Source organism: Emydura macquarii, unplaced genomic scaffold, assembly GCF_026122565.2.
Source record: "Emydura macquarii macquarii isolate MOO-44397 ecotype Brisbane River unplaced genomic scaffold, CSIRO-AGI_Emac_v2 contig_1713, whole genome shotgun sequence".
NCBI classification, from domain to species: Eukaryota; Metazoa; Chordata; order Testudines; family Chelidae; genus Emydura; species Emydura macquarii.
This window is the reverse complement of record NW_027131850.1, coordinates 1,162,783-1,179,511: the sequence shown is the minus strand read 5'-3', so window position 1 is coordinate 1,179,511 and position 16,729 is coordinate 1,162,783. Positions and strand designations below refer to the sequence as shown.

Here is a 16,729-nt window from a genome sequence, read left to right as displayed (position 1 = left end):
TTCTGTGGTTTCTTTTTTCTTACAGTTTTACCATATCCATTTATTCCTAATATGGTTCAGAAGTATACATCCTTCAGCTCCACCTACTGTCTCAATTCAAACCTTAAATTACAAGCTCACAGGTTCCCAATGTTTTTTTCATTATTGCTTCTTGAAAACATCACATTAAAAACTATTACATTCTCAGTTTCTAGGATTATAGACACATGCTGGTTTCAACTACTAGGTTCGGTATATGCACAATTTCTTTAATAACAATGAACGCCTCAACATGCTGAACTTGCCTGCCTGAGCAACATCACTTTCAATTGGATAACTATGGAAGTGAAACCTTTAAAAAAGCAACACAGGCTGCAATCTATTTATTTATTTATTTTTTTCTTTCAAAGTGCCACATGAGACAGGAAAATTATAGTATACAATTTTCCTTTTATAGAATGACCTCTACAGTACCATGCCACCCACTCATTGATCTCTTAGTGCTGGCTTTTTATCTAGTACAACTACAGAGCACAAAGCTACTCCAATACATAAGAAGCCATCTTTCTAGGTAAAAGTAGGTTGTCCCATCTGTCAACTGGACACGTAAAAATCCATAATATTATCTATACATACTTATATAGTACATATACAGTCAGTCCAATGTTTTTGGCTCAGCTGGTCACATGTACCTATTTCCATGTAGAAATCCAAGTAAACAGTTCATTTTGTACTTGTGTCTGGATTTAGTTTTGCAGATAAGACTCTACTGCTCTTTGTCAATCCAACAGACAAATAATGGAACAGCATTAAAGGGACATTGTCAGACACTTTTAATCACTTACCAATACATGCTTTGCTTACCTGCGTTCCTTTTAGCTTACATAATGAAAATAGACTAGCCAGATTTTTTTTTTTTTTATAGTCAGCTTCTAGTCGATTTCATTTTCAGGTTCTCATGCACCAGCACAATGCTGCTGTTTTTGGGATGCATGTACTGCAGAAGCATATTTATTTGTTAAAAATCACCTCTTTCCAATTATAATTTAAGAGACCATTCAGTTAGTCTTTAAAGCCTTGCTATAAAAAAACGGGATGTGGTATTTACCAGAGGTGGTTTTTAACAGGTTAAAAAATCATGGTTTTTCCATTCAGGAAAAATCTAGTTAGTTGCAGTTCTAACCATTTTCTATTTTAAAAACTGTTTCATTAATGCACACATTACACTTAGCTTTAGTTACATATTCAAACTGTGGTTATGCAATGCAGTAGATTCAGAGATTAATTTAGGGTTGTATAAATAAAAAGTACAAAAGCATAATACTAATATATGTAATATAATTTTGAACATCAGAATGTCTGTATACATTTTGGTTTGGTATTTTGTCAAGGAAATTATACATGTTATTGCATCCGACGAAGTGGGTTTCTGCCCATGAAAGCTTATGCCCAAATAAATTTGTTAGTCTTTAAGGTGCCACAGGACTCTCGCTGTTTTGCTAAAAACAGACTAACATAGCTACCCTTCTAGAACTCATATACATGTTATGACTCACATTTCAATATTGTATATACCAAAAAATTACTATCAGATTGGTAAACAGTTTTCAGTAATTTTCATTAGTATATTCTAATAATAATTTTATTTATCCCAGTTTAAACTGGGTTTAAACCAATATTTACCAGTGCCTGTCCTAAGTTTTTCCTGGAAAATTGCCAACTTTGCACCAAAGACAAGCCCAAATGCTAATTTTCAACATATGAGCCCCAAGAATTTAGCAACTAAATAATCCTGACTCATCAACAGTTCCTGTAAATCTCTTTGTAATTAATCTATAGCAAGTTGTTTTAAAAGTTCATATAGTCTAATTTTTAGATAACAGAATTCATGAATGAGAAGAGACTAGAGAAAAATGAAAGACTGTTGTTTGCATATTACCTGAATTTTTTTGCTGCACTGAGGCCATTACTGAATCCACCTCCACCTGGAACAGAGAAAATATTCTAGGCAATATTGTTATGCCTGTTTATACCAAGTAGTGAATTTGATCCATTATAATTATTTCAGTTTGTATCACTGTAATTAACTGAATTCAATTCTGACCACATAACTATGTAACAGCTTATCTTGTAAAATCTGCCGCATTAGTTGAGTACTATATCTTATATACAGATATTTTCCCCCATTAAACATCTATGTCTGTGGCCAGAACAGAAGCCAAAGGTATACCAATTCTAACTAAGTCTCCAGTCTTTCAAAAATAAACAGGCTTAACTTTACACAAGTGGGGAGTCCCACTGAACTCAAAAGGACTTACTCATGTATGTAAAGTAAAGCATTCACATGTTTTTGGGATGGGGCCTATTTCCTTTAAAAAAAGAAAAAGAAGCTCCTGTTTCAACAACAGTCCATCTTACAACAAAGTATTTCAAAGAAATTTCCTCAAAATAAAAGTGTTTAAACTGCAGAATGAATTATTCAAATAAAAATGTAGGGAGAGTGGTGTAGGCAAAGGGAGAGTGGTAGGCAAAGTGGGAAGAAATAAGCTACTGTGATCCCCCAGTTTCTCTCACTTCCATCCTCAAAAGCCCTGTATTGTGACCCCTCCTACCAACCAACATGCTGGGATGGGGATCTGTCTGAGCCCTCTGTTTGCAGAAGCCAGGAGAATTGAGTCCAGAACTATCTGAGTTGTTCTCTTTTCCCTATGGATTGATCCTGGTGCTTCTGCCGTGCCCTCATCACTGTCAGGAGCATTTAGTCCCAATGTGCATTTTAGCACTGTGACAGAGCTGCCAAGTGTAATTAAGAAAGAAAGAAAGAAAGTCCTCCTTCCAGAGCATTTTAGATCATCTCAAATAGTTGGAGGGTGACAATCAGATTTCCAGCAGGAAAAGTTCTTTTCTCCCTAGTAACAAATAACTTCCTTCCGAAATTTGAAAGAGTACATTCCAGATACTTTATTATTCATTACACAAAACAACTGGCATTGCTGAAACTGGTAAAACATAGGGAAAATTATTTGCATTCAAAAACATTTTTAATTGCAAGTTATTCTTACCGAGATAGTAAAACTAAGGCACTTATTGTGTTGGTATAAAAGCACTGACTAAATAATGTACAAATATCAGTACAAAAAAATAGTGTTATTTCTCTCCATTTTAACTCATGGCTGGCCACCTTTATCTCAGGTATATCATCTTAATAGAAATGTCATTTTAATAGCAGAGACACAAGGTGGACCAGGTTTGGTTGGTGAGAGAGATAAGCTAGTCTCTCTCACCAACAGAAGTTGGCCCAATGAAAGATATTACCTCATACACCTTATTTCTCCAATATCCTGGAACCAACATGGCTACAACTACAATTATTTTAATAGTAGTAAGTTTAGAATCTTTAAAAATAATTTTATAAAAATATATAATAATAAATGTCCACTGATAAACTGTCATACTAGATATAATCATTTTGAAGGAAAGCAAGGAGATTGAGAATGATGTCTTGACAGTATAGTGCAACAATACCCTATGTAATTCGATCCTTACTTTGTACCTTATCCACTAAAGGGCTTACTGGTGACACCTTGTGGTTTAAAAAAGAATATTATTTATATTTAAAAACTGTAAATAGAGATATCAGAAGTTAAAAAAACTGAGATTGTTAGTTAAAAATGCATTTTGTGGATATCTCTAGAAAAAGTTTTGATTCCAATTGTGTGCAAAAATTAAGCAGTTCTCAACAATGCCCTTGTTAAAAGCAAAAGCCTGTACATATTCTAAGCCAGACCAAACTATACAGAAAAATTTAGTTTTTGAAATCCATTATAATTCTTATAATCTAAAAACAACCTTGTATTTTAAAACAAAGCTTTGCAGGCAATTTGTTTGTATGGCACGTGGCTTAATCACTTTTGTTCTTGTAAGAAAAATAATATATCTTGAGTTGTTTAGTTTTTATAATGAATACATTGCATATGATCAGTAAGTTTTTCTATCTGCCATTCCATAAGGAATTTTTGCAAGTGCTATTGCTGTACATGTGGCACTCCTAATGATGAAGTGACATTACGGTATTGCTGTGTGGTTGAAGAGACAATTTAGTCTCTATCTGAGGGGTGTTGACTACCCGCAACCAACTCTTAGACTACCCGCAAAATTTGGTGGCAGTCAACGGGAGATACACAAGCTATGTAGAGTAGCTTGTGCATCTCCCGTAGACTTCCTAAATTCTAATTAGTGCGGCGTCCCCACTACACTGCGTTGACAGGAAATGCCCTCCCATTGATGCAGCGTTAATCTTTTTGCAGGGTTGGATTTACTGAGTCGATTTCCGGATTGATTGAGCGGGTCTCCACTTTCACTCAATGGATCCCACAAAATCTATCCGGCGGTGCCAACAGTGCCACCATGAATGAACACATACCCTTATTGTATTAAAAAGAAGCTACAAATACCTGCCACATCAAGATCATTTTTAGTCACTTATAAAGAAATACCAGTTTAATCAAATGGTGTTCTTTTAGTCCCTAATGTTAGTCACTTACTCATTTTGGATAAAAAGTTACCTTTCAGTGAAATTTTTCATGTCTATTCTCAGCCAGCGGGTGAATATTTATGTAGATTTGTAAAATTCTATTATATTATTTTTAAGTAATCTGGTCATGGGGTGGGAAATCACTAACATTTTTAGGATACTTTTTTAGCATTTAAAGGGATTTGGATTTAGCTTGAAGCATACTTAGACCTCCATGAACAGTGATTACTTTAATAAACTGGGAGAAGAGTAGGGGAGAAGCTGGTTGAGAAATCAACATTCTACACAGTACCTTTTTTCCTTACTAAGTGGACACTATTTAAGATTAACCAGTTACATGTGTGAACCTGTGTCTGGATAGTAACACACTGATGGATAGAGATTTATTTTTGATTACATACAAGAACATGATCATATAATCTTTTATACATGTTCTGTTTGTTCTGTTCAGGTTCAGATACCATTTCCATCTCCAAAGTATATGACTGCATTCCAATAATGTATTAAGTGACAAGACTAACATTTCTCACATATATTTTATTCTCTCTCTCTCATCCTCTCCTGAAGCAAAAAAACTGTGTATGTTGTTTAGTGTTTTGGTAGGTTCGTAGCCTCCCCCCGCATGTGTGCACTGCTATGTTTTTATGTTAGAAAAGGTAAGGTTGAAGAGGTGCCTTTTGTACTTCTTGGAACGGTAAGTGATTCAGTATGTGAGAACATGTGTTTACTTATTGTAACACAGTAATTTCTTCTCAAAGGGCATCATGAAATAAGCAAATGGACTATGTATATGTTAATATGCAATCATTTGGATCTCATATCACATTTTAAACTAAGCAGGACCCACTACACCCTTTTTTCCCCCATCCACTTTGTACACCTGTGCAGCCATAGAGCAGTATTTTGCAAAATTAACAAGGATAGTGATAATGTTCTCAATATGAAACTTAATAGTTGGGACCTTTTGTTTTTAAATACACACATACAGCTGACACCTGACTATACTTCTGTTAATTGTAACAGCTCCACCTTACTGGATCAATTAGACTACTTTGCATACAGTATTCTCAATAGTGAGATTTCCTTACAAACTTAGTTTTTAAGACATGACAGAGAAAAATAAGTTATACCTTTGAGGGTTTGTAACCAAACAGCATTACTACAGCGACTTTAAAATCCTCTCTGCTTAAATATCCTTTTTTATCTTCATCACATGCTTCAAAAACCTAAAGAAAGTAAATAGATTTTCAGTAAGAAACAACAGGACACCTGACCTGAACTTACTGTTATTACTTATTAAAACTACGTATGAGGAATAAAACAAATACTTATTTGGAAAATATAATGTATATAAAAGTCAAACCTCAAACTTAAAAATCATATTGCTGTCTGAAAATGTTCTGCGTACCTTATATCACAAGGTGATTCCTGGCCAGTGGAGTACAACTGCTTTTAGCTCATTTAAAAAAAACAAAAAAAACAAACAAACCCAACCCTGCCCTCCAAATTTCAATTTGATGTCTTTAAATATAGAAACTTTTTTTCAGTTAGTAAATTATGTTATTAATTCACAACATCAAAAATGTTTTCTTATTAGCGTGTTTGATGTTTTTTTCATTTTAACTGTATAAGGATCTGGCAAAATTTAGGGCCTTGTTGGCGTCTAAGGCCATGTCTAACTACAAAATTATGTCAACCTAACCTATGTTGGCATACAGCCACCGCAATTATTAAATCACTTGTGTGTGTGCACACTTGGCTCCTTGTGTCGGCAGTGCGTGTCCTCACCAGGAGCACTTGTATCGATTGCATTGTCAGTGTGGGGCATTGTGGGATGGCTCCTGAACGCCAGTGACAGTCGACACAAACACCACAGTATCTACACTGACAAGTCCGTCAACCTAATTACATTGACCGTGACTTTATGCCACTGGGAGAGGTGATGTTACTAAATTGGCATAGAGAGGCACTTATATCAGCAGGAGCCAAATGTAAGTGAAGTCACTTCCACAGCTAGGTCGACACAAGACAGCTTATATCTACCTAACCATGTAGTATGGATCAGTCCTAACATTTTGAACAGATTCCTCGAAACCAGCCTACACAAAGGACCTGCTCCTATGAAGCCTTGAGCTTCTCTTTAATGTACTGAGCACCTTTACCTTCCACTTAAGTCACAATGCAGGTTCAGGCCATGGGGTGGACAAATTGCTGGGGAACTGTCATGGATCATGATCAGGAAGCAGCAAGTCTTTTCAGGTAAACTAGTATTTCAGAAAAAAACCCACTGCATTTTCCATTCATGTAGTATTAACAGGAAGGTTAACATACGTAACAAATTTTGAATCATACAATTCTAATGAGGGATTTTCTCCCATAAGAACTGATAACAAACCATGAAATGGTCTCCATTTTTATTTTGATAATATTAAGGGGTATATTTATGAGCTGTTCCAGGTGGGAATGTAAGAGGGTAAAAAAAAGAAAGGAAGAAGAAAGACACAGGGCTGCTGCCTGTCACCCTAAGGACTTCAAGAAAAAAAGTTTCAATGAAATTTCTATTTGTTCATACCTTTCATTATCAGGTTGCTAGGTGTAACTTGCCTATTTCATCAGCACTCTGATAACAGGGGCTTGCCTCAATGCCTTTTTTGCCTCTGTCTTCACAGACAAGGTCAGCTCCCAGACTACTGCACTGGGCAGCACAGAATGGGAAGGAGGTGAACATCCCACAGTGCTGAAGGAACAGGTCCAAGACTATTTAGAAAGGTTGGACATACACAAGTCCATGGGGCCAGATGCAATGCACCTGAGGGTGCTGAGGGAGTTGGCTGACGTGATTTCAGAGCAATTGGCTATTATCTTTAAAAGCTCGTGACAATTGGGGGGGAGGGGTCCCTGATGACTGGAAAAAAAGCAAATATAGTGCCCATCTTCAAGAAAGGGAGGAAAGAGGATCCAGGGAACTACAGACCGATCAGCCTCACCTCAATCCCTGGAAAAATCATGGAGCAGGTCCTCAAGGAATCCATTTTAAGGCACTTGGAAGAGAGGAAGGTGATCAGGAACAGTCAACATGGATTCACCAAGGGAAAGTCATGCCTGACCAACCTGATTGCTTTCTATGAAGAGGTGACTGGTTCTGTGGATGTGGGGAAAGCAGTGGATGTGATATACCATGACTTTAGCAAAGCTTTTGATACGGTCTCTCACAGTATTCTTATCAGCAAGTTGAAGTATGCGTTGGATGAATGGACTATAAAATGGATAGAGAACTGGCTAGAGCATAGGGCTCAACGAGTAGTGATCGATGGCTCGATGTCTTGCTGGCAGCCGGTCACAAATGGAGTGCCCCAGGGGTCAGTGCTGGGGCTGGTTTTGTTCAACATCTTCATTAATGATCTAGAGGATGGGGTAGATTGCACCCTCAGCAAGTTTCAGATGACACTAAGCTAGGGGGAGTGGTAGATACCCTGGAAGGTAGGGATAGGATACAGAAGGACCTAAACAAACTGGAGGATGGGGTCAAAAGAAATCTGATGAGGTTCAACAAGGACAAGTGCAGAGTCCTGCACTTAGGACGGAAGAATCCCATGCACAGCTACAGACTGGGGACCGACGAGCTAGGCAGCAGTTCTGCAGAAAAGGTTACAGTGGATAAGAAGCTGGATATGAGTCAGCAGCGTGTTCTGGTTGCCAAGAAGGCTAATAGCATATTGGGCTGCATTAGTAGGAGCATTGCCAACAGATTGCGGGAAGTGATTCATCCCCTCTATTCGGCATTGGCGAGGCCGCATTTGGAGTATTTTGTCCAATTTTGGGCCCCGACTAGAAAAAGGATGTGGACAAGTTGGAGAGAGTCCAGCGGAGGGCAACAAAAATGATTAGGGGGCTGGAGCACAAGACTTATGAGGAGAGGCTGAGGGAACTAGGCTTGTTTAGTCTGCAGAAGAGAAGAATGAGGGGAGATTTGATAGCCGCCTTTAACTACCTGAAAGGGGGTTCCAGGGAGGATGGAGCTAGGCTGTTCTCAGTGGTGGCAGATGACAAAACAAGGAGCAACGGTCTCAAATTGCAGTGGGGGAGATCTAGGTTGGATATTAGAAAAAAGTTTTTCACTAGGAGGGTGGTGAAGCACTGGAAAGGGTTACCTAGGGAGATGGTGGAATCTCCATCTTTAGAGGTTTTTAAGCTGCAGCTTGACAAAACCCTGGCTGGGATTATTTAGCTGAGGTTAGTCTTGCTTTGAGCAGTGGGTTGGACTAGATGACCTCCTGAGGTCCCTTCCAACTCTATGATTCTATTGACAAGAATGACAGCAGCAGAGCAGATGTAAGGAATGCAGTGTCTAGGTTGGCACTGTGTAGCCCTAACTAAGCTGACATAAGCCATACACCTTTTATTGCGGTAGTTTTATTATGTTGGCATAGCAGTGGAGTTACATCCGCGGAAGGAGTATTTCAGTCTGTACAAGTCCCCTGTTTAGTTGACAAAAGCTGACTATTGTCAACAAAAAATCTAGTGTAGACTATCCCTTAGCGGAATAGGAAACCCGTGGCTCACTCGCTGCTGAACTGGTGACTGTGCCCCAGCCAGCGCGGGTGCGAAGCAGGATTGAATCTCCACCCTGCTGTGGCACCAGCTCTCCGCCCCCTTCCAGCACGTCTAGCTGGACGGGATTTCAGGGGTAGGGAGAGAGACTGGAATCAAGGGCGAGCCCCCTTCTAATGAAACAGACACAAAGGCTCTGCGCCACTGGGGACCGCCCGCTGCTCCCCTTCTGCTGGAGCCCCACGGAGTGGCCCCGGTAACTGCAGGGGGGCATTCAACGCCCCCCCCCCCAGGATGGGGGATCAGCCCGCCGAGCACCAGGCGGGGAACGTCTCAACGGTCAACGCTCCCGTTGGGCCGGTTCCGGGTCTACCTAAGCGTGTCCAGCAGCTATCCCTGCGCCCCGCGTCATGGCGCCTCCCCCTTCATGGCCCCTGCAGCTGCACTCGCAGCCCCAGGTCCTGCAAACCAAACGGCCCTGCGCCGGCCGGCGCCCGGAGTTGGGGGGAGCTCGCGGGGCCCGCCGGACTGTTACCTACCCGCACGTAGCGCTCCCTGCCCGACCCACGGCCCCACGGCCGGCCGGGGGCTGCGCACATGGCGGGGTTGCGCCCTTACCCCACCTCTCCGCCCTAGCAACCCGCCCGCGGCCCGGCGCCTCGCTCAGCTTCCGCGGGGTAACCACAAAGCCGCCGGCTATTGGTGCGGGCATGGGGAAGGTGCCACTGGCTGAGGAGTTTGGGTGGCCCCGCCCCTGGCTTTCTCCTGCCCCGCCTCTTCCCCTCCCTTACTGACCTGCGCAGGCACAGTCCGCACGTATCAGACCAGACGGGTAAGGGGACCCGGAGGGAGCCCGCTCCGGAAAGGGAAGAGGCGGGACCTGCACCCGGTTCTGCACCGGCGGGCGGGCGGGCGCGCGCGCGCGGCGTCAGGGCACAAGGTAGCGCGCTACCGAAGGAATCCTGGTGCGCAGCATCCTCCGCTGGGGGCGGTGCGCTCCTCGAGAGTCCGCGGAGCCAGGGAAGGGGCCAGGAGTTCTGCTCTTCCCCCTAACTTAGCCCCCGGGGCAGCGGTCCTCGAGCCCCGGCCCGGCTGGTGGCAGGAGCGACCTTCGCTCTTGGTGGCGGCTTCGTGGGGTGCTGAGAGCCCTGACCCGTACTGGCCGTGTGGCTTAGCGCCGCGGGGTGCGAAGGCGGGTGAGGGAGCATAGGACTGTGCCACTCTGCGCGGATGGTCCTGCGCGGGTCAGGCTGGGACGGTGGGTCTCGTCCTGAGTGTGGGTTGGCTGTAGCGGATCAGGGCCGCTTTGAGCTGGGTCCGGGTGCTGAAAAAAGGCGGGAGTCTCCCCCCAAAACCATTCAATCTAAGGTTTTGTCTAGACGTGATGGCTAACCAGTTAAGTCAAAGTAGGGTTTGACTTTAAAGCATAATAGCTGTTTCATGGAGCTGTGCTAGAATAGCTATACTGGAATAACATGTATACCAGACCTTAATCTGCTTTTAAAGTGGATTACACTAAACAGGATCTAGGCACTCTTATTTCAGAATAAGTGTGTCCACCCAGGATGTCCATGTGTAGACAACCCCTAAGGCCCTAACCCATGCATGTGGTTAATTTTACACACGAGTAGTCCCCTTGCATTGAAACATGTAAAAGTCTTTGCAATTTCAGAACTAATTCAGAAAGTGACATATGAGAGGGATACAGTCTGATAAAGACAATTTATAATATACCTTTTTTCTCTCTTTATAAGTAAGTGACAAGTACTTCAATCCAGCCATTAGTTACTGACTGATTTCATATCAGTGTCATGGCTCTAGATTAGAGTCCATTGGCTTTACAGCTTTTCTTTTGATGCAGGTTTTTCATTTGTCTATTTGACCCCTGAATTAATAAACTAGTTGCCTTTCAATTCCTGCTGACTATCCTTATATGTGAAGTGTACAGTATACTAGGGATAGTAGCTGAACTGTTTAAGAAAGTAACTAACCTGAACCTCAATCCTTTCCTATTGCAGCCTTTTTAATACAGTTTTTTCCCGAGCCTTTTGTTTGTTTGTTTGTTTTTTTTAAAGTGGTTTCAGCATTGGTTCGTAGCCTATCCATTTTGATGATCCCTCCTCTTGCAAAAGTCAGTAGGTGTTGCAGCCTGTCTTCTGGGCTTAAAGTAAATTCTTTATTTAAGGCCAGGGCTAAACTAAAAATTTAGATCAACCCAACTGCATTGTTCAGTGGTGTGAAAAATCTAAACCCATGAGCTACATAGTTAAACCAATCTAATCCCTGGTACAGACAGCACTAGGTTGACAGAAGAATTCTATATGTTCTCTATATAAAGAATTATTCTGTCAACCTAGCTGCCGCTTCTTGGGGAGGTGGATTAATTACAGTGACGGAACCGTTGCTGTAATGAGTGACTACACCAGTCTATTTACCACTGTGGGCTGCATATGCAGCTCTCTATGTTTTATGTGGGCCACGTCCACTCAATATATGTGCTACCTATATGGCCCTGAGGATTTCACATGGGCCACAAATGGCCCATGGGTTGAGAACCACTGCTCTACACTGTAGTGGTTTAAGTATAGATATAACTTAAGTCTTGGGTACTTTGGAAGTTTGCTAAGTGAGAAGCACTCTTGATGACACCTTAAATAAGAAAATCTCAAAGTCAGGGTGCAAGTTCGGGATGGTGAATGAGTGAATAAGCTCCGGGGAAACACAGTAGGCATAAAGAACAGCTTTTGAGGTGGTTCTTTTTTCAGAAACATGTCTCAAGAAAGCAAGCATGGGAAATGGACGGTGTCTAGCAGTGAAGAAAGTACAGAAGAAAACTGTGATGCTGAGGAGCCATCTACATCTTCAGTGTCTCACAGTGGACATGGCAAAATTAGTGGATCACAGTATCCATGTTCAGAGGCCAGAAAAATAGCTCACAAAAGAAAAGTCTCCCCTGTGAAATTTAATGATCAAAGTGTTTCTACAGAGATCTCACCAGCAAAAAAACCAAGAACTTCCCAAGAAGGTTTAGGTTGGTGTCTTTCAAGTAGTGATGAGGAGCCTGAATCTGAAGGTCAGCCAAAGCATGCACAAAAGCAAGCAGTCAAAGAAGAGAAATACATTGAACTCAAAAAGCAGCCTTCACAAAAATGTGAAGATAATGAGCTCTCAGTGAGCCAAAAGCCAGAAGAACATTATAAGGCTGCAAGTGAAGGCCAGGACACTTGGGATTTGTTGAATGGAGGGAATCCTTTCAGATTCTTTGTCACTAAAGTCAAAGGTATTAAGTCTAAGTACAACACTGGAGCACTTCACATAAAAGGTAAGTGTTTAATTCCTACAGAAACAGTGTTTCAGATAAAATGGGAGCATTAAAGAAAGTGTTCTTGTGTATGTGTTTTGTAAGCATGTATATGCATTACTGTAACAATATGGCTTGACTTTCTAAACAGGGCCCTTCTCCCACCTCCCTTCCCCCTGCTCCCAGCTCGGAGCCGGGGCTTCTCCCCCATCCCCTGTCCCTGGCTGGGAGCAGAGGCAAGAAGCAGGGTGGCTTCTTATACCCCGCCCCGCTCCCAAGCCCTGGGAGCCAGAGCAAGAATCCTGGGTGGCTTCAGCAGGGTAGCCTTGTCAATTTCATGGCTCAGTGGGGGGTGGGAGAAGCCTGGCCAGCTGGGACCCCATTCCTGGCCAGGAATGGAGTTGCCAGGAGCTCTGGTAGCTGGAATTCCGCTCCAGATTGGGAGCTGGAAAAGGTGCGAGTGGGTGGGCAGCTGGGCTTCACAGGCTTTCAGCACTCCACATTGTCCTTTCAGTTGGTGGAAGCACTCCTGGTGAAGACATTCACCAGGGACAGAAGGAGGATAGTGTGGACATCAGCCACCACAGTAATTACTGCAATGGCTGTAAGATGACCTAACATAGGTCAACTTAGGGCAGTAGGGTAGACATGTCCTGGGTTACATTGCACCCTTGTGTGTCACTGGAATTCATCATCCTGAGGGAGGTTGCATAGTGCTTGACTGCTGCCTTCCCTCTGGGATTTTGTTGAAGGAGAGCAGTTTTAATTCATTATTAGGATCCTATAGGAGCTCCACTATTGGAGACTCCCTGGAATGAAGTGCATTTCCTACACACCCTTCGCAATTTGCTGTTGCCTTATATCATTGTCAGTGCTCTTATAGCTGAATTTTGATACCAATTGGATCTGCAGTCTTGGTTTATGCTGCTGGAAATCAGTGTGTAACCCTGGTTAAATAAAGACACCTGTGTGGAGTATTGATGCTTCAAAGATGCCGTACCAGATAAATAGGCCAGAGTTACAGCTTATGTGCAGAAAATTACTTCATTTTTTTTTATGGTTCTACATCTTGAACTTAAGCAGTAATGTTGCACTAACAGTCTGTGTGCATTTAATTAAATAAAAATAAATCTGATGAATCACAAAATAGTCATACAGAGTGCATTTATTTCAGTAGGAGACTTGTGAGCTGATCTCTAGCAACATGGAATGCTTGTATCAATATGAATGTAAATATTTGTAGTTCTGTACTTATGTGTACAATGAAATTAAGTGAGGAGAGTCATGCCTCAGGGAGCGGTTGATTCTTTAGCCAATATTTTCACTAGTGTTGTCCGAGGTATTTTACAGGAGTAAATCAAGATGCTAAGGATTCTCACATCCCTTTGAGTTCAATGGGACTTGAGGACTCTCATTATTTCTCAGGAGTGCACATCATCTTGCTGGATTGAGCCCTGAACTAGAGGATGGTTTTTGTGTATTTAATCTGCAAAACCAGATTTTGTGGGAAGAGGCTTAAAATATTTCATTTGATTGATAATATTTTGGAAAACCATGTATATGATTATATTTTGAACTAAAGCTTTTAGCATTTCAGACATTGAGATTTTGTTAATGCATTATCTATGGGCAGTCTGTTACAAATTCTAGTACACAAAGATTATCAAGCTTCTGTCTTGGACCTTTGTCCTGCAATAAGGGTCTTGGGTGGGTCCCACTGTCTTCATCAGGACTCTGCTTAGCCACAGGAGTTGACCCATATGAATCCAGTTGCAGGATCAGAGGCTAAGTCTATGCTCTAGTTGCAGCTATCTTCTCCCCTCTGCTTCTTCTCCCCTTCCCTCCCGAAAGAAGGAAGTGGAAGTTGCTGAATTATCAGGAGACTTGAGGTCCTTCATGTGCAGCAGACGCACAATATGGGCAGCATCAGTACAAATGTCCTCATGTTACCTTGCCAGTTTTCTTCAAACCTGTTTTGGAGGGCCCACCTTTAGAGGTGAGATGGTAGCTCATACTCCTTTGCTCGTTATATTCTTCCTCTCTCTGACAACAAGTTGTTTAATTTTTTAAACATTAAAATGGTCTACATTTAAGCTAGCAATGTAAATGAGAGAGTCTCCCTATCACTTCATCAGGGCCATGAGCAATAGGAATTAACAAATTGTTACAAGATATGAGAATTTTACTCATAAAGATGTGCTTAATAGCATCTTGTTTTTTAACAGATATTTTGTCTCCTCTCTTTGGGACTCTTGTGTCTTCTGCTCAGGTGAGTTTTAGGTCTTGCTGGTTTTGTTTTTTTCCTCCAAATTCTGAACTCACTTTCAATGTTTTGATGATGTAATTCCATTGACCTCAAGGCTGCTACTCCAGACTCGTCCACTGTAATAGATATCAGAATCTGGTCCTTCCCATTTAAATATAATGGGAACAGTGTAAAAATACTTAAAAAGCCACATACTTCCTGAAGATAACTTTTGTGTTTGAGTGAAATGTTCTCTATTCTGTTCAAAATTCAGACTAATTTTAAGAAACTTGCTCTTAGGCTATGTCTTCAACTTTTGATGGCGTTTAGAGTACAGACACTGCATGGCCAGCTATGGGTATCTACAGCAGTGTAGATAGTGATATACTCCATAGCTGAGTAGAGTACAGACACGCCAGATCTTTTGGGTATGTACCCTACATGGCTCTGTACACACCCAAGCAGTGCTCTCAAGTCTACATCAATACTTCTAGCAGTGTAATATACAACTGCCTCCCTGCTGCTGGATTCTTTCCCCACTGCAGAGGAAGACTCTGGCAGTGGGGAAGTACTCCGATAGTTGTCAGCCAGTGGAGCCTTTCCCTTCTACTTCCCCACAGCTGGAACTTTTCAGTGCTGTGTATAGCTCCACACTGCAGTATATATGCAGCCAGCTTTTCACTATGGTGTGTAATTACACATACTCTATGTGCCACCGCAAGGATAGATAAGGCCTTACTTGCCTATATCTTTTAGCAATGGACAGGCATTGAAAAGTGGATAGTTACACATCTGCTTTTCTGTGTATGAAGATAAACTGTTAACAGATCTGCAGAGCAAGATGTTGTAGTAATTATGTTGGTTTGCATGTGTGTGCGCGTGCGCGTGGTGGTTTTTTGTTTTTTGTTGTTTTGTTTTGTTTTGTTTTGTTATAACAACGCTTAAGAGGGGGATTGAACCACGATCTCATAATGCTAGGCACTGTACAAACACAGAAGAAAAAGACAGGCCCTGCCCCAAAGATCTTCTATTTGCATTGTTCCCAAAGTCATTGTAACAAGCAAAAGCATTGCATAAACATTATTTATTCCATATTTTGTAGTAAGTAGTACATTTTTAAGAAAACATATATGAAAATGAGAAATTAAAAAGTGTATTTGTATTATTTGAAACCTAGTTTAAAAGATGATGATGAGTACTGCTGTACACATCCAGTAATTTTAAGTGTAAAATGTTTTTCCCTGTAGTTGCTGCTTTGGTGAAGTCTTTCTTTGCCTTTTTTTTAACTAGCTTTTCCTTTTCTCTCCGTTGCAAGTTTAACTATTGTATAGATGTGGAATGGCTCATAAGACAGTATCCACATGAATTCAGGTATGACTTTTTACAAGGATGTTTATATGATGTTAAAACAGGTCCCTGTTTTAGGTGCCTGTGTCCCGGTTTCAGCTTCACTATAGTGCACAAAACTCCTGCGGGGTTCACATGGCACCTAAGTTTTTGCTGTAAAAGTTTCCTAGGTGCCTATGTTTCTGCCTCTGAACATGCACATTGCTGCCTCACTCTAGATGCCTGGGACCCTATCTCCTGCCTAAGCTCCAAAGCAATTCACAAACTAGGGAAGATAGGCATTCGAATGCCAAAGTCACATGCATAGCCCGATCCAGTAGGAGCCCTCTAGCCATGCCTACGGTGCTGCACACAGTTGTGGGTGGAGTAGCAGGGAGATAGTAACAATAGTTGGGATTGTGATCGTACCCAGGGGTCCAAACCAGAATCAGAGTCCAATCATTCTTGGTGCTATGCAAACACAGTCACTGCCCCAAATGATGACCAGTCTGAAAAGACAAAAAGCAAAGCAAGGTGGGAGTGGAAAATAACATACTGTATAAGCAAAATAGTCCATGTGGCAGCAGACACATTTTTTTGTTAATTCCTCTCTTTAACTAACACACACACACATAGCATAAAAGGTCTAAGCAGGAAGAAAACAACAAGACACACCTGTTTCTGATAAAAAATAATACGAACTAACAGGGAGAAGCATTTTAACGGCAGCCTCAAATAGATGTATAGCATTCAGCCCTAAAACTGCGTGGCCTGGATATACAAAAGGAGTTAG

At 41.6% G+C, this 16,729-nt stretch overlaps 2 protein-coding genes across 5 annotated transcripts in view; one reads left to right on the top strand and one right to left on the bottom strand.

The window, feature by feature from the left end:
* The window catches only part of EFCAB11 (EF-hand calcium binding domain 11), an 86,649-nt gene extending 76,705 nt beyond the window's left edge, over nt 1-9,944 (bottom strand). For 3 of the 4 annotated variants that reach the window (XM_067556328.1, XM_067556327.1, XM_067556329.1), the window contains exons 1-3: nt 9,604-9,740; nt 5,644-5,739; nt 1,919-1,964 (exon numbers count right to left, since the gene is read on the bottom strand). In XM_067556328.1, the coding sequence (XP_067412429.1) occupies nt 1,919-1,964; nt 5,644-5,739; nt 9,604-9,663 (202 nt within the window). In that variant the 5' untranslated portion in view covers nt 9,664-9,740. Of the gene's footprint in view, nt 1-1,918; nt 1,965-5,643; nt 5,740-9,603; nt 9,741-9,859 lie in introns of those variants that run through there. The other variant, XM_067556331.1, reaches the window with a different exon arrangement.
* Nucleotides 9,945-10,158: 214 nt separating this feature from the next.
* TDP1 (tyrosyl-DNA phosphodiesterase 1) overlaps nt 10,159-16,729 on the top strand; it is a 119,548-nt gene continuing 112,977 nt past the window's right edge. Inside the window, exons 1-4 of the mRNA XM_067556326.1 lie at nt 10,159-10,260; nt 11,830-12,386; nt 14,591-14,634; nt 15,926-15,981. Of these exons, the coding sequence (XP_067412427.1) occupies nt 11,834-12,386; nt 14,591-14,634; nt 15,926-15,981 (653 nt within the window). The 5' untranslated portion in view covers nt 10,159-10,260; nt 11,830-11,833. The remainder of the gene's footprint in view (nt 10,261-11,829; nt 12,387-14,590; nt 14,635-15,925; nt 15,982-16,729) is intronic.